The following is a 26462-nucleotide window of genomic DNA, read 5'->3' as shown; positions in this document are numbered from 1 at the left end:
CTCATTATTACAGCTATATTCCACTCTGTACTGTCTTTAATTTTACTCTCCTCTCTCTCTCTCTCTCATTAGTGTCCACTACTTGTAGAGCCTCAAGATATCCAAGAGTCATCCCTTGTTCTCAACTTCTTGGTTTTAATCACTGAAAAAGATCTGTCTTACAATGTGGAAAAGGAAGAATCAATAAGGGTGGGAGATAGTGGGATGGTGGGGGGATAGGGTCAGGAAGTGGAAATGAAGCTCCCCTCAGGTGATTTCACAAAGTTGCTGTGCCAAATAGATCAGGAATCAGACAGCAGCTGCCCTGAAAATGACTGCTGCAGTATTCTATATGCTAGACAAAGTGCCCACAAATCATTAAAATATGGTGCAGATACACACCCCAGTAATTATGCAATATTAAACTTTCCACTTGTTATAAAAAGACTTTGGTCAGAAGCCTGAAAATTGCAGTTTTCTACCAACAAAGTAAAGCATGCATTACAGGAGCAGTGTGTAATTGAGTTATAACTATTACCAAGGCAGAGCAGAATCCCACCTTTAAGCATTAAGAAAAAGGGTTTTGTGAAAGTGCCTTTTTATCATATTGCCATTCATTCTACACAGGAATCTTCATGTCTCTGGTTATTTTAAATATTTATCCTTGCAAGCTGCCTGGCCTAGAAGGCTCATATGTATGAATGCACAAGGCAAAGTTATTTAATTGTCTGCATATCAAACTGGGGAAAGGGAAACAGGAACTAAAATTCCAGACCTCCTTTCTCACAAGAACTTCTGCCTTTTATATGAGTGGAAAGTTACTCACGGGTGAAAGTAATGAGGAATGAATTAAAAGCTCCAAAGCATTAATTCTTTAAAAGTTACAGTAGGGAGCAGCACATTTATTTCAAACAGACACTGCAAAAGATGGTGTAGCATCTTACAACTCTATCTAGACACAAAATTCTTCTTGTCTTCTGCTATATTTGTACCAAAAAACACAATGAAATTCAGCTATCAAATAAAAATATGAGAGAGAAAAGGGGCAACTCACCAAGATGGTAACCACCAAATACTGGAAGTGACTGCGGAGATCAGCTGCGTGTGTGCAGAAAAGGACAAAGTTGCTCTGCTCCAGCTGGTGAAGGAAAGGAAGAAGAAAAAAAGGCTACAGGATGTAACACTCTATATTTGCCAAACATACGTGGTGACCGCTTTGTTAAATGTAGGATTTGGGAGTTCCAGTCTTCCCTCATCTGCAACAATATAAAGATGCAATAGCTCTTCTGCTGTCACTGGAGTAATGTGCAGGTAAAATTAGGGTAAGTAAAAGGAAATCCATGCTCCTAATGATGCATAATGATGAAAATAGGAACTGGTTTCTGAGAGGATTCTGTCTCAAGGTGCTCTATCCTATGTTGCAAGCCAGCTTTGCGTCATTGTCACAATCACAGCTGCAGACTATTGTAAGAAATTGCTCCTCTTTTTCCACAAAAATGTCATGAACATTTTACTAGAAGTTCTGACTCTGAAACAAGTTACTCTTCAGCTAGAACTACCTCTCATGTCAACTTCCTGTAGTAAAGCAGCTAAATGCTGGTTTTATATAAAACCTTGGCTATGGAGTGCCACTTTCTGTTAAAAATCTCCACAAGTCTGAGTCCTCTTTCAATGGAAGGAGCTGGCACATTTCTCTTATAGCAAGAGATCTCACATGCCTAGTTCTTGCCCTTTGTCCTGCAGCTCATTGTGATCAATAGTTCATGCAACTAACAATCTGGTGACTTGGATATTATGTGCTTTCCAAAACAACGCCAGTTTGAACTGATAGGTACATAGGGAAAGGTTTACATTATAAACATAATTTTAGTGAGTTGAACATAACTAAAAAGTCTGCTTTAAAATGGCAGAACTGAACTAAGGATTTCCTATGGAGTTGCTTTAAGTTTTTCTGCAGCATCTCTCTATGGGATGACATACAATATCATTTTGGGAAGGCCACATTCAACCGCAGGTCTTGATTTGAAAAATAGCTCTACCTAGCTCTGAAACAGTTAAGACTTCCTGCCCCTGAGTCTGAACATCTTTTTACTCTTCCTTCCATCACAAAATACTACATAAGTACGTAAGAACCAGTTGAGCCACTATTAGAGAAGAGTCACCTATGCAAAGGAAAGGGGCAATGGTTTAAAGCTGCACATACTTTAGAAATAGAGAAGAACAGAGAGAAAAAGCATTCTCTGAGCGACTGAAACCACAGGAGATTGTAGATGGATAGCATATAATGACCCAATCTGGGTCACTGGCACTAGCTCATCACCTTTTATGAAAAAAGCCATCTTTAAACGGTCAGGACTTTGGTTTTCCTTCTCATTTGAAAGAATCATCTCCAGCTGCACAAGACCCCAGGCACCAAAGAAGGGTCCTGGTTCCCTACCAACTTGCAAGAGAAGGCACCACCCCCTAGATCACCACCTCTAGTAACAAGCCAAAGGTCATTTGCATTCTAGCCACTGCATACTCTCCCATGCTGGGACTGGAATGAGGCCAGTGAACAGACTTAGAGAGTTTGATGTTACCTGAACTGCTGTTGAGATGAGAAGAAAAGAAGCTGCAAGTTTCACATACGGACCGTGCTTCATGGTGAGTCGAAGCCCCTTACAAAAAGGGATTGCTCTGTCTGAAGTTAAGGCATAGGGATCTAAGAGGAGCAGGATAAACAAAATAACGCAACATTTTCCAGAGCTAAATGTGAAATAATTATTGTTAAAATCTAGGCATATGTAAACATATCTTACCATCTTTTTCTTTTACTCCAAGGAAAAAAATGACAATTCCAAGAAGATACACACCTCCTATAATACCCGCTGCAACCATATAAACCTTTGCCTTTGAAAAAAAAAAAAGACATATTTGAAATTACGACAGGAGTACGACAAGTCATTATGGAAAATCTCAGTCTCTTTTTGGGGAGTCTTCTGTAATTGAAGAACTGCCCATCTTCGTACAGCCAGCTGTCTATCTTTCACCCATCTGAGAAATTTTCATTTCTGCAATTCATTTATAAACAGCTACCTCAGTATAAATCCAGGCACATAAGTATATGTTTACAGAAAAAAAAAAAAAAAAGAAAAAGGAGAGAGAGAGAGAGAGAGAGAGAGAGAGAGAGACTACTGTGTCAGTAACCAGAATATGCTGAATATGTTTAAAAGCTTGTTTATGTTGAGAGTACCTGTAGACATACACAGTCGTTTATCAGAAACGTGCAGCATCTAAATCCAGTTAATCAAGCTACAGAGTTCCATGAGTATCTTCATGCTAGATGGGAAAGGTCTCAGTACTGATGTAAATATAATTACTACAGTTACTGAATTTATACATAATGATAATAAAACCTTACTTCAGGCTTTAACGAATTTAGAAAACACACTTACATTCAGCACAATACTTTGAGAATATAGTACGTCACATGCTTATTTTTCCAGATGCTTAGAAATACTCAAGCAAATTAAGAAACCTCTACTTTCTATTAGCCTGGGGAACAAACCCTCCAAAAGATACTTCCCACACCATCAAATCACACTTACTACCTCAGGCTCTGATTACACTGATTCTTGAGGTAAGCTTTAGAATTATATTTTGATTTAGTATTCTATAATAATTTATTTTTTACTGTATTACATAAGATAAGTAAGTGCTGGATAGAGAGGTTTGAGACACTGATTATTTGATAGGAAAATTTAATTACAAGTTTTCATTAATATGCTACAAATGACAGGATTATAGATTTAGGAACCTGTTAGAAAATAGGCATGCAATTACAAGAATGTACTGTCAAATATAAGGTCATTTAGTATAGATGCAAAATTAGTTCATATAACTTAAGTTTAGATGATACTCAAGATGGCAACTTTTATAAGATAATCATGTTTCAGAAAGGGACATGGTGAAATAAAGGCATGCAGGGCTATTCTTTATTTGGGATACTTTTTTTTTTTTTTTTTTTTTTTTTATGTCTGAGCTATAGATTAAACCTCAGAGTAATTTATACTACATGTTACAGGTCTCATTGACCACGGATTGCAATATAGTGCAGATATCCGAATTCACTTAAACGAGGTAATTTCAGCCTCAGAAGCAGGCTAGCCAGGACAGAAGAAGCAGAAAAAAAATATATATAATTAAAGGATTTATTATGAATTATAATTTTTGTACTTATTCATTAGTTAATTTGTTTACCTTAAAATTTCTTCTCAAAGCAACTGAATTAAATGTTTTCTTTCATAAGTCTTGGTTAAGAGTACTTTAAGCTTTGTCTACTCAAATTATTAAGGCTATTCATGACAGGCCAAATGGGATTCTCTGACCTTAAACAAAATTTGTTAGCACATTTACAAACCATATCAATGTCCACGCTTGGTTTCTACTAGGAGAGACCCACTCCTAAACTGTATATTTCAGTGGAAAGTTCTATACAGAAACAACTTCAGGAGACGTTAGATGTGAAATAATCATCTTCTTCCATCTCCTTTCTCTAATAATGAGTAAATGAGCAATCATTCATAATGTCTGCTTTTAAACATGGTGTGCCCCACAGCAACATAAGAATTACTCCTTGTGACAAAAAAAAAAAGGCTCATGTTCCTGAGCTGGCTTTAAAGAGAAACAAGTTTCTTTTATTTATTTATTTATTTTTTTTTAACTGAGGCTGGTGGAGGTACTTTAGGGTTACAGACCCTAGCCCTGCCTCAACTTCTAACTATGTCCTTCAGTCATACAGCCAGTTACATACAGAATCACAGAATGGTTGAAGTTGGAAGGGACCTCTGGAGATCATCTAGTCCAACCCCCTGCTCAAGATTCAGCATCTCCTGTCAGTAATCCAGTTAAGTGCATATTCTTTGTGTGAACAAAAGGCAAATGCCCTGTCATGCGATACAGGCATCTCCCCCACGCAACTCAGTGGCTGTGCACGTTCCTGTAATACAACCAAACTGGTGCCAGGTCACGTGAAAGGCAAAAAAATTGTGGCCCTCACAAAACTGCGTGGTAGGGACTGGAGCAGGTTGCCAGAGCAGTTCACTGACACTATGGCCTCTGCCCACACCTGACGGCTCTTTGGGAAAATGGGCAGTAGCAAACAACCAGTGAACAGACCCTTACCCATGAGACAATGGTTGGACACCATAATCCAGGCCATTCTCATCCATGGGTTACTACTCATCTGCAAAACAGGAGAGGCTGACACAACAGTGGGAGCAGTGGGAGAAGGAGAAAACAAAAACAAAAAAGCCTAAATAAACAGCAAAACCTCACAGAATACACACCTGCATGTAAATAAGGAAGTAAAATGAGAAAAAAAAAGAAATAAACAGATTCAAAGAAACATTTCTTTTTAACCATTGATTTAATAAGTTCACAAATTTGCATATTAGGGTAGTGTTAAAGTTGTAGGAATGATGTTCTAAGGATATAACCAGAACTAGATCTGTAGGATAAGGTAATATCTTTAATTAAACCAATCCATATAGTTATAAAAAAGCAAGCAACCTTTCAGGCACACTGCTAGTTCCTTAGGTCTGAAACAGAAACAGATCTGAAAAAAATCTGTGTATATAAAAAGCTTGTCCATTTTTTCCTAGTCTTGCTAGCTAGTTTAATGAAAGATATTACTTCTACCTACAAACGCTGGCTAACTTAAGATACACATCTTTGTTATTTTTTCAAAGAAAAACTACTTGATATTCAGCTTATTGTGATGCTCCTTCTTCCATGTCTCTCTCACTTCAAAAAGGACAGAAAAACACGTGTGCTTAGATACAAAGAAAATAAATCGAAATCATACATTATTTCCCTTGAATGCCATTTCGGAGATTTGAAAGTGGAAAGTAATGATAACAACATAAAGCAGATTCAGTGAGGGAATCTGCTGTGCAACAAACTTCAGCCTGCTCCGCAACTCTTCCAGCTGCTCCTCTCCACAATTCGCACAGCTGTAATAGCATGCTAGTTTTCCTGATTGAGCTAATGCCTGCTAGAAGCTAAAAAGGAAGAAGAAATGTTGTTCTGTGTCTTGTTAAAATACACACTACAAGTTACCTAACAAGCAGTTTCACAAATGCTTTAGTCAGCTATCGAATGGCACAACCACCGAAAGAAGCAGCCCAGCTTATGGCAGTTTCCCAGTTCAGCTCCCTCCAAATCCCCTTTTTCCCAAGTGATGTGAGTCTGCTCCCAGGGACACTTACTTGGTAAGACAAGGGGTCTAAGGGATCAGGAAAGCTGGGAGTGTCATGTCGAGAGATGAGATGGCTGGTTGTGTTTACAGAGATATTCACGCTGCAGTGATTAAAGACATGAGCACTGGCCACAATTTGCCCCTGCAGTGCAGCTCCAATCAAGGTCCCAAGCACCTCCATGGTCATTCCTACAGAAGGAAGCAAAAATGTGCATTGAGGAGGGGAAGTTGATTGCTCCACTGTTTACAAGTCTGCTTATTTATCTCACTAAAGAACAGTCTCTTAAAAGCAATGCAATTTTGTTTTGTAGAGAACAAGAAGCAGCAACAATATGGAGAATAGAAGAACTGAAAGTTCAATAACAGAATAATATCAAAGAAAGAGTTTGTCACATATTTTTTGTTTAGCTTTTAGAAGACTCCACAGAAGAGCCTCTTTAATAGAGGCTGCACAGTATATGCAGCAGGGATTAAAAGCTACAAGGCGATAGCATAGAAACCTTTCACCTAGAGGACCACAGCTGAACTACACTTTAAATGAACATTTTTCCAAAGCAGGAATAGGAGCCATCACATCAGACTTCTTATCTTGGATTTGACAGTAGCTCCGTGAAACAGTTTGCAAGCCGCTTATCTGCTCAGACCTCTTGTTTCTCCAACTGTAAAATGAAATGATACTTACCTGAGGCTTATGCTGGAAACAACACAGCTGTAAAGCTCTTGGAAACAGCAGATACTGCTCTTAACTGCCTGAAGCCATAGTCACACAGAACTATGCACCTCAACCTTGGAAAATGATCCTGATCACTAACTCATCAGTACCACCAAACAAGGAAGGAATAGGAACATCTAAACGTGAGTATCCAGCTCATGCTCCATGTATTTGAGATTGGTCAGCAAGGTGACTAGCTGCAGTCTGGTGGTAATTTGGGTTCTAGATCCTTCTCATCCTAACAGATCTCAAGCCTACTGCTCTTGTTACCAAGCAATATGCCCATATGCAGCATTCCCATCACAAGCAGATAAACCAATTCCTGTCCTAGTTCTAAGTACTACTGATGAATTTTGAATAAAGGTTCATAGGATTAAATCACAGAGTGGGTAAGGTTGGAAGAGACCTCTGGAGATAATCTAGTCCAATCTCCCTGCTCAACCAGGGTCACCTAGAGCATGGTAGACAGGGTTGCATCCAGGCAGGCCTTGAATATCTCCAAAGGAGACTCCACAACCTCTCTGGGCAACCTGTGCCAGTGCTCTGTCACTCTCACAGTGAAGAATTTCCTTCTCATATTCAGGTGGAACTTCCTGTGGTTCAGTTTTTGCCTGTTGCCTCTTGTCCTTTTGCATGAGAGAACTGAAAAGAGTTTAGCCACTTCCCCTTGATACCCTCCCTTCAGATATTTGTACACATTGACAAAATCCCCCCTCAGTCTTCTCTTCTCGAGGATAACAGGCCCAGCTCTCGCAGCTGTTCCTCCTAGCGGAGATGCTCCAGCCCTCTGATCATCTTTGTAGCCCTATGCTACGCTTCTCCAGTAGCTCCATGTCTCTCTTGTACTGGGGAGCCCAGAACTGGATGCAGTACTCAGATGAGGCCTCAGCAGGGCTGAGTAGAGGGGCAGGATCACCTCCCTCGATCTGCTGGCAACACTCCTCCTAATGCACCCCAGGATACCATCAGCCTTCTTGGCCACAAGAGCATGCTGCTGGCTGGCTTATGGTCAACTTGTCATTTGCCAGCACTCCCAGGTCCTTCTCTGCAGAGCTGCTCTCCAGAAGGTCAGACCCCAGCTTGTACTGGTGCATGGGGTTATTTTTCCCTAGGTGCAGGACCCTGCACTTGCCCTTGTTGAACCTCAGGAGGTTCCTCTCTGCCCAACTTTCCAGCCTCTCCAGGTCTCTCTGAATGGCAGCACAGCCTTCAGGTGTGTCAGCCACTCCTCCCAGTTTGGTAGCATCAGCAGACTTGCTGAGGAGGCACTCTGTCCCCTCATCCAGGTCATTGATGAAGAAGTTGAACAGGATGGGTCCCAGCACTGAGCCCTGGGGGACGCCACTAGCCACAGGCCTCCAGCTGGACTCCACGCCATGGATGGCAACCCTCTGAGCTCTGCCTTTCTCCATTCACCTCACTGTCCACTCATCTAACCCACACTTCCTGAGCTTATCTAGGAGGATGTTATGGGAGACAGGGTCAAAAGCCTTGCTGAAGTCAAGGTACACAACGTCCACTGCTCTCCCCTCACCTACCCAGCCAGTCCTTCCATCACAGAAGGCTATCAGATTGGTTAAGCAGGGTTTCCCCTTGGTGAATCCATGCTGGTTACTCCTGATCACCTTCTTTTCCTCCATATGCCTGGAGGTGACATCCAGAATGAGCTGTTCCATCCCCTTTCCAGGGATGGAGGTGAGGCTGACTGGCCTATAGTTTCCTGGGTCCTCCTTCTTGCCCTTCTTGAAGACTGGAGTGACACTGGCTTTCTTCCAGTCCCCAGGAACCTCTCCAGTTCTCCAAGACCTTTCAAAGATGACGGAGAGTGGCCTGCCAATGACATCCACCAGCTCCCTCAGCACTCCTGGGTGCATCCCATCCGGGCCCATGGATTTGTGGGTGTTAAATTTGTTTAAATGATCTCTAATCCTATCCTCCTCCACCAAGGGAAAGTCTTCTTTTCTCCAGACTTTCTCTCTCATCTCCAGGCTCTGGGATTCCTGGGGCCTGCCCTTAGTAGTGAAGACAAGCAAAGGCGGCATTCAGTAATTCTGCCTTCTCTGTAGCCTTTGTCACCAGGGTCCCCACCCCATTCAGTAGCGGGCCCACATTTTCCCTAGCCCTCCTCTTGCTGCTGATGTATTTGAAGAAGCCCTTCCTGTTGCCCTTGACATCCCTTGCCAGACTTAATTCCCACTGGAATTAAGCCTTCCTCGCCGCATCTCTACATACTCTGACAGTATTCTTTCAATCCTCTCAAGTAGCCTATTCCCTCTTCCACATCCTATGCACTTTCTTCTTCTGTTGGAGTTTTGCGAGGAGCTCCTTGCTCACCCATGCAGGTCTCCTGTCCCCTTTACTGGACTTTTTTCTCTTTGGGAGGCACTGCTCTTGAGCTTAGAGGAAGTGATGCTTGACTACTAGCCAGCTCTCCTGGACCTCCCTTCCCTCTAGGGCCTTAACCCATGAGATTCCTCCAAGTAGGTCTCTGAAGAAGCCAAAGTCCACTCTCCTGGGGTCCAGGGCTGCAATCCTGCTTGTTGCCTTACTTCTTTCCTGCAGGATCCTGAACTCCACCATCTTGTGGTCACTGCAGCCAAGGCTGCCCCCAACCTTCACATCTCCAATCAGTCCTTCTTTGTTGGTTAGGATAAGGTCCAGCAGGACACTCTTTCTCGTAGGCTTCTCCACCACTTGTGTCAAGAAGTTATCATCGACGCACTGCAAGAGCCTCCTGGACTGTTTGTGCCTTGCTGTGTAGTCCTTCCAGCAGATATCAGGGTGGTTGAAGTCCCCCATGAGAACCAGGGCCTGTGATCATGAAGTTACTTCTAGCTGTCTGTAGAAGGCCTCATCGACTTCCTCTTCCTGGTCTGGTGACCTGTAGTAGACACCCACACTACTGTCCCTTATGTTAGCCTGTCCTTTATCTTTACCCATAAGCTCTCGACTGGCTCCTCCTCCCCGCCTAGGCAGAGCTCGATGCATTCCAGTTGCTCTCTCACATAAAGAGCAACTCCACCACCTCGCCTACCTGGTCTGTCTCTCCTAAAAAGCACATAGCCATCCATGACAGCATTCCAGTCATGGGAGCTATCCCACCATGTCTCTGTGAATGCAATGAGATCATGGCCCTGTGATCGCACACAGATCTCCAGCTCCTCCTGTTTATTCCCCATGCTGCATGCATTGGTGTACAAGCATTTCAGAGAGGTAGTCATGCATGCAGGTTTCACAGGAAGGGTGCAAGGAGGTCCACCATACCCATGTCCCACATGCACATCCCCAGTTGCATGCATCTGTTGGAGGCCCCCCAAACCGAGTCGTATTTTACTGACTATGCTCTCTCTATAACTCCCCCCCTCCCCCTTCCTACCTAGTTTAAAGCCTTCTTTACTAGGCTGGCCAGCATGTTGGCAAATGTATGAACAGATTAGGAACAGGGTCCCAGACATCCTCCTTCTTAGGGAATACTCTTCTCATTGAGCTGAACATCAGGCCTCTTTTTGCTTATTCTCTGTCACTGGCCCCATGACATTTGTCAACTCACTGGTGTTTCCAGGGCAGGTTGTGCCCTGGTGGTTATCATAAACTCCTGAGAAGTGAGAAAGATTTCAAAAGCCCCTAGGCTCAGGTTCATTCAAGTTCCCTGCTCTGTCACAGCCCTCCCAGGCGACCTTGGATCTGTTCTGCATGCGTGTAAAGGGATAGTACTTCTCCACCTCACAAGAGGGCAATACACAGAAATTGTGAGGTGTTTATACATTGTAGTAACAAGGGCCAGAAGCAGCCATGGAATGATGAAAAGGAAAAACAAGCTTCCTAAGAGTCTTGGATCATTTTAATAATTGCTAATATGTTCCCAAACAGAGAATGCTTCTGAATAGAAGATTTGAGACTTCATGTTACATAAATCTAAACCAAGGAAAAAAAAACAAAACCAAAACATGCCTCTTCTCCAAACCTCACACCTAATCTGACTAGCAGTGTTAAAGTTCAGTCTATCCACATAAAAATGCTGGCTCATGGCAGAAATTCTAGCCTCAAAATCCTGATCTAAAGTGTTTGGCCACAATCCAGTCTCACATGGGCATTGCAGAGCACCCAAAATGCAGACTACCCAGTGCAAAGGCAATGCAGCTGAGCTGCACCATTCACTCAGAACACCACCTACACATTTATAACTTTATCTAGGACACCACATCTGCATTTTACCGAGTGCTTGCACAGAAAAAAGCTCAGAAACATCATTACAGGCAATGGAAGCACAGTCACTATTGAATTTTATTTTCTAAAAAGTAGCATGCACTAAGAAACAGACAGATTTCAAGGTTCTTGTGCATTCAGTATTTATAATGTGTTACTTACCACCTGAACTGAGAAAATAGATCCTTCAGAAAGCTGTTCCTACCTTGAAGCAGGTTCTATATTGCCTAGAAAATAAGTACAACTAAAACAACTTTGGAATGCAGTATCTCTGCTGTGCATTTAGAGTAAGGAGCAAGGCAAAAATTTGTAACAGCTCTACTTGTCTCCAGTAGAGGGTAGTGCAACCTCTAATCCCAACCTTTTTAAAAATACCACTTCATACTACACAGATGTTTTTTTTAAACAGTTGACAAAATGCCTGAACAACTGACCGTGTTCAGGAAAGTCTATCAACAAAAAGACTTCTCTATGAAACCCAAAGAGAGTCAAGAGATGAGAGTTTAAGAAAAGCCTGTTAAAACAACAAACAAACAAATCCACACAAAAATTGTCACATTATCATAATCATCACAGGAAAACTTGGCTCCAAACAAATATAATTGCAAAACTGACAAAACCACCAAAATTTAAAAGGTCAAAATTACTCTGCAATCATAATTTGGCTTAGCAGAATAACTACATTCAAAAGTTAAACCCTTTCCTGAGTGATAAAAGGATACTATAAATGCATAGCACCTCTCAGCTACAGAGCTCAACAGCATTTAAAACCACATATTCCACATGCCTGTGAGGCATTATATGAGACTAGCAGATAGGAAAACATATTTATTTGGATCACAGCCTCTGCAGACATAAAATGAAACAATAGAAGCCACTAGGTACATGGATTTAGTTAGAATTTAGGCCAAATGACTCAGAATACACTGTCAGTGCCAAAGATTGTAACACAACTGGAATTTCTTGCTGTTTAGCCCTTTCCTCCAACTGTTAGCCCAGGCTTTCTCTTGAGATAGTTGATGATAATGCAAATTATATATCTTCCATGTGTCTGGGAAGGGAATGGGATGCTAGGGGATATTATACCTAGAATTTCTCACATGATTTTCTTAAAATTCTTGGCCATAACACTGTGCCTCTCTGGTTTTGTTTTCAACTTACTCAAGCAAACATGTGGAGGGTTAGTGGGTCGAATTGAAGAAAAAAGAGCTTTTGCCAGGAATGCAAAAAAATAAGAAAAAAAATCACAAGTTAATCTACAGCAACACCAAAGAACAAGTTAAGACATACAAAAGTCTTTTATGTAGCATTTAAGAAGTCTTTTTTCTTTTCTCTTCATAGAAGGGAAGAAACTCTTAGTATATGCTATTTATGATCTATACAGGAAAGCTTGAAAAGATTTTCATTGCACTTCTTATTGTCTGATTGATTGCTTTGAAGTAAAACTTGTCTAGTTTTGCTTGATGAAGAGCCAGAAATATGCTCTGGAAGCCCTCATTCTTTTAGCTTTTACAGTCAGAGTGGTGGTCATTTTACATCAAGATCTTTCCTTGAAATACCTAGCATGTGTTAGAATTCAATAGACACAGATGAAATAATTTTAATTGGTGTGAACATGCACACAAAATTACTCTCCCCTTTTGATGAGATTAACCACATTGATTCTATGAGATCTATCACATTTTTCAGAGAAAACAGGTTAGGGATCTGAATTTATGATGTGAACACATATACCCCAATGAAATTCAAGCTAAATAGAAAGAAAATGCTTAAAATGTACAATGTAAAAGGAGATCAGCACTATGTTTTTCTCCCCCTCTACAAATCACCTGTAAATGAAATAATTATTCCTAGTCCTGCCTTTAGGCAAGTGTTTTATTTTTGTTATTTCTTGTGGCTAGCAATGAATTCAAAAGAGTTAATAGCTAATCAAATAATTTGGGATGACAAAACATTAATGTCAGTTACTTAACTAGTAAAATGAAAATATTTATGAGACAAAATACTTTTCATCAGATATTAAAAATTTTCAGGTATAAGTCCAGTTTTAGGGTCATAAAATGTTAGAAACTTCTTATATAGAGAGAATGATTTTAAACAAAATTCAGCCCCAATCCACATAACAAAGCCCAGACCACACTCACGGTATGCTGTGGCAGAATCTCTCTCCTTCTGGTCTGTGCTGAGAAACATGGTGAGAGCAGAATACGGTACTTGGAATAGCTACACAAAGAAAGAACATCACTTAGGAAAACATCTCAGGATAGATGTTATGTTCCTTTGATACTCAGGAAAAAAGAAAGATGCAATGCAATATTGGAATTCACTCATTTAGAACATTGTATCTTCAAGCACAAAGCCTGCCTTTCCATTCTGATTTGTAAAGCAGGTAGCGTAAGAGGAAAAAAAAGTCTCCTTCATAATACAAATAACATAACGTAGCAACAGGATTTATCTTAATGCTATGCTCCTCCAGCTTCCTTGGGAAAAAGTCCTTGTAGCTATACTATAAACCATCTAGCATTCTTTGCACAAGGAGACTGTCATGTTCCTAGCTTGAGCTAAGAGGAAGCAAAGCCCTAGACAACAAAATTTACCACTTTATTCCAACCAGAAGACTGCATAAACCCCCCAGACACTCTCAGTGTATGTCTTACTATGTAATTCAAAGAGATAATTATGAAAACTACAAACTGCTTTGTCTTAGCACCATTTTGCCACACACTCCTTAATGCGAGTTAAGAATAGGAAGGAATACGTATTGCTAGGTCTAGCCACTGAAAAAAAGGTAGCGGAGAGGGGTGTGCCACTTGTTTGTTTTTTACAGCACTATATCTAGCATGTAGTTTTTACCTTCTTGTAAAATCTTGGTGGAAAGTACGCACTAGTAACACCTACTGCAATGCTGGTAGATGAGCCTCACTTTTACAGCAAGAGAGATCTTATCACCAGTAGTACTCCACTGAAAAATAACTCTTGAATGTCAGAAGCCTCACCTTTTGGATGATAATGACATGAATGAGAACCTTTCCTCATAGTGCTGAACTAAAATAAAAGTAATTGCTAAAATCTTCAAGCAACATACAGGCCAAACTTCCAGAATCAGCATTTGCTCTTGTCTCTTCTCATTCTGTACCTCCACCTATTTCAGTGGCACCCCCTTTAATAAACTAGCTTACTCTACATCCTCTCAGAAATACTTAAAAAAAATTTTCATCACCATATAAATACATATAGAATATCATCCTCTTTGTAAGGAAGATAAGTGAGAGGCCTATTTTATAAAAGATGAAAAAAGATGTACAAATAAATCAAGTTAATTAATATAATTAATATAATATTGTCTTTATTGTCATAAGAAATAACTCAATCTTTCCACTCTAAATCCTGTTCTTCAACAAGGAGGATCAGCTTATACAATCATTTGGGAAATCAGTCAGAGAATCAGACCAAAGTGTTCACAGATGAAGTGGTACATGAGCCAACTTGAACAGGTGAAACATGTAGACATTGTTTCCACCACCAGAGAGTTCAGCACCCAAGCAAACTAAGTCTGACAATCCATGTCCTACTGTGTGCATACAAAACTCATTTCTATTCACCTCTGTTAAACATGAGGAATGTATTTTTTTTCAAAGCTCTGTTATGGAAATCCTGCATTTTGCCTTTAACAGAGAGAGAGGAGAAAATAGTTTTAAGCCATTATGAATGTGCTCTGTACCACCATTCTCTAGGGGAAACAAAGGACCTAGGGAAACCTTCCAGCTAGAAACAGAAATACAAAATTCCCAGGTCCAAAACACCTGCAAACAGGAGAAAAGCTAAAGTCAAGCAAGATATAAAAACATTTTAAATGGTTAGGAAACTCATTTTCAACATGCAGTCCAGTGAAATTCAGTCAGCCAGGATATACCCTACAATGTTGCAATGCAGATGCCTCTCCTTCAGTTCTAACTTCTGTGTGATACTGCTTTGCACTGAAGATATCTTGTTTCATCTTGATTTTGGCTACAAGGCAAAATGGGGCAACCCAACCCCTCCATCAGTGCTGTTTCAGAACTGGAACTCTTACTTTTCGCTACCTTCCACCTTGAGTCAAAACACAAGAACAAGAAGGCTATTCGGCCTTCTAAACCACCACTGAAAATACAAGTTATGAGAAGTTAGATGTCTAAGTGAGACTTAGATCAGCAGAGACATTCATTTTCCTGTTCAAGACTGAGCTGATTACCTAGGGCAGAGCATCAATTCTGCGAAAGGCTGAAATGGTTTACGACACTATCTATCCCCAAATGCTACTGGCCTTTAGGTGAAGCACACCACCCTCTCTTGTGAATGTTTTTCAGACACTTCTAAGTCACAGCCTTAGCCTCAACTGCCAACCAAAGTGCCTGGCAGTAATCTGGCTGAATTAACAGGTCATCACGCAGAACCTGTGGGCAGAAACCATCAACTAACAGAGAGTTTGATAAAGGGATATCTGCCTTTACTTTAAAATTCACTGAAAGTTAAAACACAAAGTGAGCACTGACAAATCTCAATTTACTAAATCAGAATACAATAATACAGACAGAAAACAAGAACATGTTACTGCTGAGAGTATCATGAACTGTAATCTACTTACTGTAGTCAGTGCTTGGAAAAGGCAATAGAAAGTCAGGAACCATGCAACTCTTCCTGCCACAAAAGGAGGCAGGTACCACATGAAAAAATAGGACGCTACTGTGAACGGTGTACATGCCAGCATCCTGCAAAGAAGATGAACACATATCAACAATCTCACTGCAATTATAGCAAAGTATATTCAATTTTCCTGCTGATAATTGATACAATGCAATTTATTTTATGTACAGTTTTTGTAAATACATGACATAATTTTTAATATTAAATTTTAGCATGCATTAAATGCACAAATTAATAAAAAATATAAACCAGTACTTCTACAAAATGGAAAAAAGGACAGTCAAACAGCAGATGTGAAGGAAAAGAGCTATCCTTACATAAAGTAATATTCTAGTTAGAATAGACCAAATTGCCCTGCACATATACCATACCGGTAATAACTGTAGTGCCGGTCCTTAGTCCACATGTCATGGACTGCATCTTTGTTAGAAAGAGCTATTGAAAACTGGGCCCTACTAAAACACATAATAACATGCTTTGGTAATTTTTACACAACCCTGCTTATTACCAAGGATTCCCTCTTCCAGTTTTAACACCTCTCAATTTCCTCTCAACTTAGCCTCTTCACTGCTACTTTAAACAAGTGCAAATATGTTGATACATGCAAAAACGTGAAAGATAGCATAAAAAGTAACGGACAGCTCAATTCAAATGTTCCTGTGGTCTGCATCTACTCTGATATATAATATCCTGTGGTCAAATTTGTTCCATTTAACTCAACAGCCAAAGTCCTAATCACTCCAATCATAAAAGCATCAATTCCTAGGGAAGAAGGTGGCTTAGGAAAGGACTGAAAATTTAAATTCAAGATCTTGCTATGAAGTAGGAGTTCAATTTACATTAGTCTAAAAATGATTTCAGGTGAACAACACTTTTCCAACTCCATGATACAGAACAAGTGATGGGGGCAACTATTTCCCAGCAGTCTGAACTGCAGTAGCACCAGAGCTCTCCCGTATTCTTGCAAAACATACATTAAACAATGTAATTGGATGACCAAGACCCAACAAAAAAAAAAATCCAAACATGTAAAAGAGAAAACATTAATCCCTTCACAACAGCACTACTGACATCAGGGGTCAGCTGATTATTTTGCATCGTGAACGAAAAACGTGGAATACAAAAGAGTAGTGTGGGTAGATAGTTTAGTAAAACAATGGCTTTCCCATACTGCTGTATGGGATGGACAGCAGCACTGGGAGCTGAATGTGTAGAATAGCAAGGAAAGTGCCAGGTTCTGGCACTCTCTCTCTCTCTCTCCAGTTTCCAGGCCACAGTTTATTCATAGCTGGTCAGCAATGGAAGACACAAACCCCTTTTAATGCAGCATCCAGTGCACAATAAAAACCAAACTAAAAGGAATCTAGACAAAGATGAAAATTCAACCCCAAATTCAAGAAAGTTCTAAATCCGAGATTCAAGTTTGGCTTAACAAAACAATCCAGTGTCTCGCCTTCGTTTGTTTGTTTTTCTCTCCAGTGCCGGAAACTCTCTTGTATGTTTTCACAGAAGAACAATTTAAAGAGAAATAGATGGCATGGGAATTTTTCTTTTCAATTTTATGCAAGTAAAATTAATATGATCACTCTTGTCTAGTAAGCAAGAAAGGAAAAACACAATTTAATTCAATGAAATGAAGATATGACTACAGCACTCAAACAAAAAATATTCATATATATATATGTAAATGTATGCACATATTTCTCTTACCAGGGCATGAGACGGCCAATTTTTGTCCATCTACTTTTGCTAATAAAAAACCCAGCAAGAGGATCAGTAACTGCACCTGTGGCTTTGCCAATGAACAGCACCAAAGAGGCATGAAATGGAGTAATCTGAAAGTACAGACACAGTAGTTTAAACAAGGGCCATTGTTTCACAAAACAATGAAACAGCAAAAATCAACTTTCCAGAAAGAATCTCAGTGTTTTAAAGAGTAATAGTAGGTCACTTACAAAACACGTCTGCTGTTGTCCAAGAAATTACTATTGGTTACATTATTGGCTTCCCATAACAAATAAATGAGACATCGAGATAGGCAATGTGCAAGAAAGGATCGGAGGAGAAAAGTGCAAGGAAGAAGAGATTATAGATATATTCAGAACAAGGAAAATGAGTCAAATAGAGGAACCCAGGTAACTGAAGTTCCTATTTTAGTCACAAAGGCAGACACGTTCCCCCCCTAAATTTCCCCTCGCTTTGTTCCCCACATAGCCCCATTTCCAGATCTTTACCTTGACTAGAACTAGACAAAACCAGAGGTAGCCGTTTACATGAATTCTGGCTTTTTCGTCTCCTGAGATTACCAACAAGGCTGCCAAATGGTGGCATGTGGATATAGCAGAAATTAGAGCGCAGAAAACCTCTATCCACTCAAAATTGAACTGTGACAAGTGAACTGTGTAACGCACAGCTGCTCAAATCAAAGTTGTCAGCACAAGTCACACTTGAAAAATGTTCCCACATTATATACAAATAAAATAGCCAAGTGGAAAGAAACTCTGAAATTAACCTGTAAAGTCCATACTTACATGCATATACAGAATTACAGCTTATTCTGAGCAATACATTTATTCCTACATATAGCCGTAGAGAGAGTTTAGGAACTCAAATCATACGGTGGCTAAAAAAAAAAGAGGTTGATTCTCCTCTAAGTGCCAACTCCATGCCACCAAATTAGAGGCTTGAAAAAAGTCACTGAAATCTATATAATCATAAATGTTCCTCAAATTAATTCTCTTAAAATACAGATTGCTGAAGCAGCCTATTGAACTTAAACAGTGACAGAAGCAAAAAAAACATTTGTCTACACGCTCTTTCACATTGTCAGTGCTCCAGTCTAGCTGAGAGCCTGGTGAACACAGCTGATAAAACACCAAGCCTGAGCTAGTATTCTCCGCTTTTCTGCAGAGCTTATTATCTCCCAGGAAGCATCACACAGCTTCCAGGTGGTGCAAGTCCTCTGTCTGCAGAACTTTCTGTCAGTACTCCCTCAGAGGAGAAAGAAAGCAGCAATAATCTCTGAAATATCTTGGATGACCTTTTTAAAAGGCAGATACTGTTCACTTTTGTAATCACATTTGTTAAATTTTAGCTCAAATTAAGTGAGGGGGTAGCCAATCCTCCCGACACTATCAGCTCCAAGACGTGTACCCTACCCTAGAAAACTGATAGACAGGGAGGCACTGGGAATGGTACGCCAGCAGGCAATGACAGTGTCTCTCCACGCATCCCGCTGCTGCATACGGCAAGGGCACTGGGCTCCGTCCCAGAACAGTTTGCTGTTGCCCCTTAAATCTAGATCGTGTCTGTCAGTCCCAGTGCCAGCAGCTTCTAGGTGGTAATAAAATACAAGACAGAATATGCCAAATTCATCCATCTTGAAATGGATAAAAGACAGGAGCCTATTATTGGAGGTTTTGGTGTTTTCCAGTAATTTGACTGAAGAATTCTGTGCGCTTTGGCATTATATAAACATATCACTAGTTTATACCAGTAATTTAGATGAAACATGGAATTCAAACAGAATAACTATAAGCTACAGAAGATGAACACAAATATATTTTTCTTAGAAAGAGTATAGATTACGTACGAAGGATTACACATATGAGCTTCACAATCTCTAAGGAACAGTTGAATCATTTTTGCCATCAAAGAGGACAAGAATTAATTCCAGGTAATGACTATAAAATGACATACTCTCCCCTAGAAATATGTGGAAAAACCCATGGGAATTCAGATCTATTGGAGAGGCCTTGAAATGAATCTTGTCATGCAGGATTAGTTTGGAGACAAAATAAACCATCAAGGAACAAAAAATTAAGTCCATTTATGAAGTAGTAACTGTATTACTACAAATGTCAATCAAAATTACTGTGTTTCAGTAACATCTTACCAAAAAAAAAAAAAGTCATTTGTTTAGGTAGTGCCCAAAGAGAAGCAAGAATGTGACCCCAGCTTGCTGGACACTTTACAAATGCTCGTAAGAAATAAACACTCCTTCAGGCTTCAAGAATTTTCTATTTCCGTGAACAGAAATTCCCCTATTTATAAGCATACTGGGAAAACTGTATTAGTGTTTTTCATCTAGTTTATCCTTCATTATCTCCACTGGCTTGCATTGCCATCCTTGAAGTAAGTGTGAAATAGCTGTGGTCAGAGCTGCATCCACCTCCTGCTGCATCTCCGAGAAACTCCCTCTTCCATCCTCAACTCTCATACTCCACACCACCCCCTTGCCACCTTTGAAGCTGCTCTCCAAAACTGATCCCTTTTCTAGATCGTGTGACTTTAGTCTCAACAAGACATTGGAGAACTTGACAGCTTTCAAAGCCAGCCATACTGCGGTGCCAAAGCTTGAAAATCTGTCAAGCAATTCACAAGATTTGGTGTTTCTTTTATAATCTCAGCCTCTGATGTCAGACTTCCATAGGAAAAATATAAACCTAAACTTTTGGACAACTCCATTCCTCTGCTCCTCCCCCTCCCCAAGTCATGATATACTCATTCTGTCTTTTTACATCTCAAATAGCAACTGGGTATTTATATCTGCTCTAGGACCTCTTGTTCCTTCCGGCAAATGAAAAGTCAGTGCTGAAATCCACTCCTATAGTTTCAGCAGCAGCTGCTCTCACAGCCCCTGCAATTTGGCCTCATCTCCCTAAAACCCTTTTGTTCCCTGCCTATTTTCTCTCCTATAATACTTTGCCTATCCCACCAAGCTATCACACAGATACAGAAGACAATCCAAACCAGTCAAAATTGCTTATGGATTCATTTTCTTTGTTCCTCCGCTACCCTGGAATCTAGCTGGAGCAGCTGAAAGTCAGATGAATGGGATGACTCTTGCTGCTTTGTTTTACCAGGTCTGCTTCTGTAACAGAAAGCCACAGACTGGAAGTGAAGAACCTTCAGAAAGGTTTACTCAGCTTTCTTTGCAAAGAAGAATTATCCTAGCCAAATCAAATAAAATTGACGTGAAATTATGTTGACTACTGGATCCAACAGCACTGACTTTTGATGAGGCTGTAGTCTGAATGAACAGAAACTTCTACTAAACTTTCACGTCTTGTATCTTAGACTCTTTGATCCTTGAAAACAAGAATCACATTCTCTTGTGTCTGCAAGTGTGTGAGCTTTGGAGTTAAAAAAGGTCTGCTGATGAGCCCAAACGAAAAGCAAACGATGGTTGCTTCAAGTCAGAAATGAAATTAGGCAAAAAAAACCCTCTTTCTAGACATGTTTTATGCAATTTTCAGGATGCTGAACAGCTAAAGGCAATGATAACAAGACAGTTTAAAAACTTTATTAGATAAATTATTCTTATTAGTTCTAGAGAAGTTAAATTGTTGATTACATCAGAACTGGGGTAAAGTACTACTTACATGGGCTATATCTAGCAGGTAGATCTGTAGAAAGAAAGCAGCAGCACTCCCTGCCACTTGATTTGGGGCACCTCCTATTGCATAGCATATCTTGCTGCAAACTGAAAGCCTGTACTCCTGTCTGAGCTGAAACAAAACAAGTAATGAGAAAGACATTTTTTTAAAAAAAAAAAAGTAAACAGATAAAAAGCTACAGAAGTCTCATGGTTAAAGTCTAAAGTTAACAGAAACCCAGATATTCAATTAAAAATCAAGTTTTCCACTAATGCATTCATATGCCCTCAACACCAATGGGCATTTGAGTGTCCATTGCTTTGGTCTCATAATTTTTGTTCCTTACCTGAGTCCCTGAAAACTAGACCACAGTGTTCCTACAATGGAGTCCAGGTTTATCAACTTGTCACAAGCTATTATGAAAGACTAGTTTTGTGATTGAGTCTACAAACAGGTAAGAAGAAGCACAGAAGTGCACATTCCATTATACTATATTCTGGGCCCGACTTTTGATATTTAACTCAGACTTGAAAAAACATTGGAAAACTTCATGTTTCTCTTTCAGACCATAATAATCAACATACACTCTCATACCTTTGCAAATAGACAACATTCAGAAAGAAGAGATATTTTGACAGCCAAGAGTCCAAACAGCCTCCAAAGATTTGTGCCCCATTCCTTCCTCGCTTTTCCTCAAAATGCTGATGCGGTCTTGACAAAGTCACTTGACTTTCTGTATCTTCATTTTTCAAACAGTGAAAAATGACATAATAGGGTAATTTCACAAAGTGATTTTGCAGCTTAAGTCCTACTTAGGAAGAACTCCAAACCACTAAAGGCACTACAGGCATGCTTTGAAAAATTGGCAAAATTACACTTTCACAATTGCCTTTTGATATGGAGTAGAAAAGTGCTATAAGCATCCAAGAACATTCTTTAATAGAATTACCAAATAAGAGTAAGACTAAACCTGAAAAAAGGGCTCGATAATCATAATTTAGAGACAAGAACTTGTGAAATCTAATAGAAATTCCAACAAGGAACATTGTTTTCTAATAGTAAAAGTTCCAGAATACTAGAAAGACTTATAAAGCTCAGAGTTCATTTCATGAAGTGTAACAAAAAATAGGAAAAAAATGATCCTACATTAATCTTGTGTACCTCTCAAAGAAACAACATATCCAGCTGAAATTAAGACTTCTGAGAACTCTAACACTTCTATTCAATTCTTCTTTAAAGAATGCTATCAGGAGGAACTATAAAACATGGAAAAAACCAGCAATACTCCTAGGTCTGCCCTCTCTCCGAACTAAATACACAAGCTCTTAATTCTTAAATTAGACCAGGATAAGATAGAGATATGGTAATGAGATCCAATGCAAAGACAACATTCTGATACTTTTAAAATTTTCAGAAGCTAGGTGACGTTCTAATTACCATCATCTTTACTACATAACAGTTTTGATAAATTTTAGACTTCCAGACACAACCTTTCAACATCTGATTGTTCTCCTTTGAACTGTTTTATCTGTGTGGGTGTGAACAAGCAAGCAGAAGTATCAGGACTCTTTCATTGCTCTGTTTCAACTGAGAAGGAACAAAAAGTCTCAGGCTAATTACATCTCTTATTACCGACCTAACTACACAGAGAGCCCTCCACCCTTAAGAGGTGGACACCCTCTCTAAGGGGGGCTCCCATCATTTTGCCTAAGTGACCAGCGTCAAGGCACTGGCTGCGCAATGTTACCACCACAGCAGACCTCACTTGGACTTCTTGCCAATTCTCTCCCTTCCGGGGGAAAAAAAAGATAGTGGCAAACAGTCACAAGAAAGACTTCATCAGAGCAAAACTGGTAAGAGACTTTAAACAAAACAAGCAGGCCATAGAGTATTTGCTGTACAAAATAACTATCTTTTACATATGGTCCTGTTAAATGAGAGCTTCCTACAGACCTCACAAGACTAGCCAGGTCTAGGGACGTAATCTCGTTCATTTGACTCACAACACAGTTCTCTTGAGCTTTGCTTCAAGCTCTGTGTATTTTTAGATTTGATCACTCTCTTCTATTTTTAATCAATTACTTTCCCCTACCCCTTCCCAATTCCTCCCGGAACTTCCATGTTTCTTTCCTTTGACTCCTCCTCCTCTTAGCTCCAAGCATTGGTAAGAAGACAGTATAACTGCCAGCTGAAATCAAGAGACATAAACCATTGCCATATAAATCCCACATCCCATTCGATCCCCCCACCAAAACTGAGAAAAACTTTGAGATCCACAGTGCTGCTTTCCTACTTATTTTCCCGAACAGCCATTTATAGTTAAGACCACAATACCACAGCAAAGACTAATGGCTCAGTATAATATACACCATTTCAAAATATTTTTATAACACAAAGAATGTTAAACTCTTAAGAACTGGAAAAATTGAAAAATATAAAGCTGTGGTACAGAAAATGGGAAACCAAGATCTAAACTTACAGGCTGTAGGTAGTTTGCCTGTCTTTAAATACAGTTTCATGGTTAGCAAATTTACAATCCTAATACACTTAGGTTTTTTGAAAAAGTCTCATTGAGATTCCACACCTCCCTGGGAAGCTGCTCTGCTATGGGACCACACTCTCAGATCACCTTGAAAGAGAGGGAGGTAATATCTTGGCGACAGCAGTAGCTAATGGAAATTTTCACCTGCGACTAATGCTGTTTACGGACATTATTACCTGAATAAAATGAGCTATCAGATTCTGTTTATATACACTAAAATAGCTATTACTTATAGGGAGGTTGGCACGTTTAAACTCCTGTGTGAACAATCTTCACCTATCCTTCCCAGAAATGAGTTGTGAAGCTATTACACCCAGATACGGGAGAAGGAAATAAATGCAAAGCAATTGAAAAATCAATGTCGGATGAAGGATTAGAACAGGCCGTTGTACTTCTGCCTTTCTTCCACAGCATTGCACTGTGCCTTGTAGCACACCTGCTCAGAAGAGGACAGCTTAGAAACCATGAATCCAGCAATTAACCTTTAGTCTGAGGAATTTTAGATCCTAATTAAGGCCAAGCTACCAATGAGGCAAAATGCCTTTTTTTTTTCTTTTTATATCCTTAGAGAGTGTTTTTATAGGTCTGATGATATAACTTAGAGAGAAGTTCAGTTCAAATGCCTAGTGTCCCTCCCATAAAATAAGGATGCGCCTCTCCACCAAGAAAAGTGCCATAAGTGAAGAAAAAGAAAACCCATCACCCACTACACTTGGTTAGATAGACCATGCTTCTACCTAAGCAGTAGCCTGTCTCTGTCAAAGGGTGCTGAAGAAGAACAGGACACAGCATAGAGGAGTCCTGTCCAGCTTACCTCAGATCCACAGACCATCAACAGCTCATGAACTTCCACAAATGGAGATTACATCCTGATCGCTGTGTTTAATACTTACTCTACATTTACTTTGCCTAATACTTTTTTGAATTCATTTGAAGTTTTAACCATCAAATATTACAGCAGTGACCTGAGTTCCACACCTGAAAGACAAGGGCTGTGTAGGGGAACTCCACTCTGTTTCGAAGCTGTTGCCTGTTATCAATTTAATTTGGTATCCCAATAATACCTCCTGAGAAATACAATTATTCAGACTCTGCTCTACATCCTTTCAGGTGTCTGCTTTCCAAAAGCAGCAGCCTGTAGCCTCTTTTACATCTCCATGTTGAAGTTATTCCCTAATTGCTACTGTCAGCATTTTCTACCTCATCTTCCTGCGAGGCACTGGGAAAAAGGCTTTACTTCTGAGAGTGGGTGTCTGTATCTGTAAGGCTTTGCTTACGGTTGAACCAGATAAGATACGAGGCACCTGTCCCTCGCAGGATCTATAACAGTTAAGTCCCCCAGACTTGGCTGAGACCAATATACCATATTGCTATGCACGACGGAAGCTGGAGAAGGATAAAACTGCCCTTGTGCAGAGCGGTGTGATTAGCTACAGAGCACAAGCAACTGACAAAGGCTTTTTCTGTGACTCTGGATTTCCCTGCTGCATTGCCGCCTTGGGCAGCAGAAATCACGCTCTCACCTGTGCAAGCTCCTCAGTTAAGCTAAAAGCACTCTAAGAATTCATGCGAGATCTGAAAGTGTAGGCAATAGTTGAATGAGGAGCAAAATTCAAAGTCTCTACAATGAAAATTTTGTTTCGAGACCTCTGTGTTGTAGCTGAATACCGTTATGAAAACCTTAGATTATTTTTACAAGTTTTAGAAGAAATGTGAGACGATGGGGGTGGGAGAGGAGAGAAGGGAGAGTCAGATGAAGCTAGGTATATTTTTTTTCTGTTTTCAGATAAACTTGTAAATTTTTTTTACTTACACATGCTGCACAGATTAACACCAAAGTTCATTTTGTTCCAGCGTAAACTAATTACGCTTAATGTGTGAGATATGTAATAAAAGAGTAAGTTTAAACATTGTTATAGCAAATTCATGCATCTAACATGTTATAGTTCCTTTAAATTACTTTTAATTCTCTTGTAAAGTAAAAGCATGTCTCACTGTTTAGAAGTTTTCCCTTCCCCAGAAGAAGGGAAAGCAAATAAAGTGTTCATACCATTTTTTTTAATGAAACATTGGAAAGCAACTCTTAAAACATGAAAGCAAACATACTGAAAGCAAGTTTTTGCAAATGCATGAAGCTCTTCCCCTGCTGTCGCGGACACGGGGAGCAGCTGCGCGCGCCTTGTCCTGAGCTGCTCGTTATCAGCCAAGTCCAGAACTGAACCAGCAACTAATTTAAGGGTAGTAAGAAGACAGAGCCGGACCCGGGGCTCCTCGATAAAGGCTAGCCGAGGTTTATCGCAGAAACGACAGCAGCGAAGCTCCCGAGGAGCAGCTTTTTGCGCCAGCTTTTGCCCCGACGTGGTTTTACCGCTGCTGATGTTGCTGCTCTCCCGACAGCGGCGCCGCAGCAGCCGCTCAAGGAGCGCGGCCGCCGCGGGCCGGCTCCCGGCTCGCTCGGGCCACGCGTCTGCGGGACCTCCGCGGGTCCAAGGAGAGCGGCGCACGCCTGCGACAGGGCTCGGCAGCCCCCCGGGAAGGGCAGGGCGGGGCGGGCACCTCCGCGGCGCTTCTCCCAGGGCCGCAGGCGGCAGATTCCCCTCAAACCCCCCTCAGAGCGCGCGCGCCGGCGAGACCCGCAGCCCCGCGCCCTCCGCAGGGGGAGCCGCCTCGGAGCGGTGAGGCGGCGGCTGGCTGAGGAGAGCGCCCCCCGCCCCCAGCTGCCTC

General features: G+C 40.5%; 1 protein-coding gene across 6 annotated transcripts in view; it reads right to left on the bottom strand.

Annotated features, from left to right (window-relative positions):
• The window catches only part of MFSD2B (MFSD2 lysolipid transporter B, sphingolipid), a 39018-nt gene that overhangs the window by 12396 nt on the left and 160 nt on the right, over positions 1 to 26462 (bottom strand). For 5 of the 6 annotated variants that reach the window (XR_009958041.1, XR_009958042.1, XR_009958044.1 and 2 more), the window contains exons 2-9: positions 21203 to 21328; positions 17529 to 17653; positions 15760 to 15883; positions 13280 to 13358; positions 6228 to 6406; positions 2778 to 2868; positions 2559 to 2680; positions 1034 to 1117 (exon numbers count right to left, since the gene is read on the bottom strand). Coding sequence is in view for 2 of the 6 variants with exons in the window: in XM_062573195.1 (XP_062429179.1) it covers positions 1034 to 1117; positions 2559 to 2680; positions 2778 to 2868; positions 6228 to 6406; positions 13280 to 13358; positions 15760 to 15883; positions 17529 to 17653; positions 21203 to 21328 (930 nt within the window). In the remaining 4 variants the exon portion in view is untranslated. The remainder of the gene's footprint in view (positions 1 to 1033; positions 1118 to 2558; positions 2681 to 2777; positions 2869 to 6227; positions 6407 to 13279; positions 13359 to 15759; positions 15884 to 17528; positions 17654 to 21202; positions 21329 to 26462) is intronic. The other variant, XM_062573196.1, reaches the window with a different exon arrangement.

Source organism: Rhea pennata, chromosome 3 (genome assembly GCF_028389875.1).
Source record: "Rhea pennata isolate bPtePen1 chromosome 3, bPtePen1.pri, whole genome shotgun sequence".
In the NCBI taxonomy this organism is placed as follows: Eukaryota; Metazoa; Chordata; class Aves; order Rheiformes; family Rheidae; genus Rhea; species Rhea pennata.
This window is presented reverse-complemented; position numbering and strand designations above follow the sequence as displayed.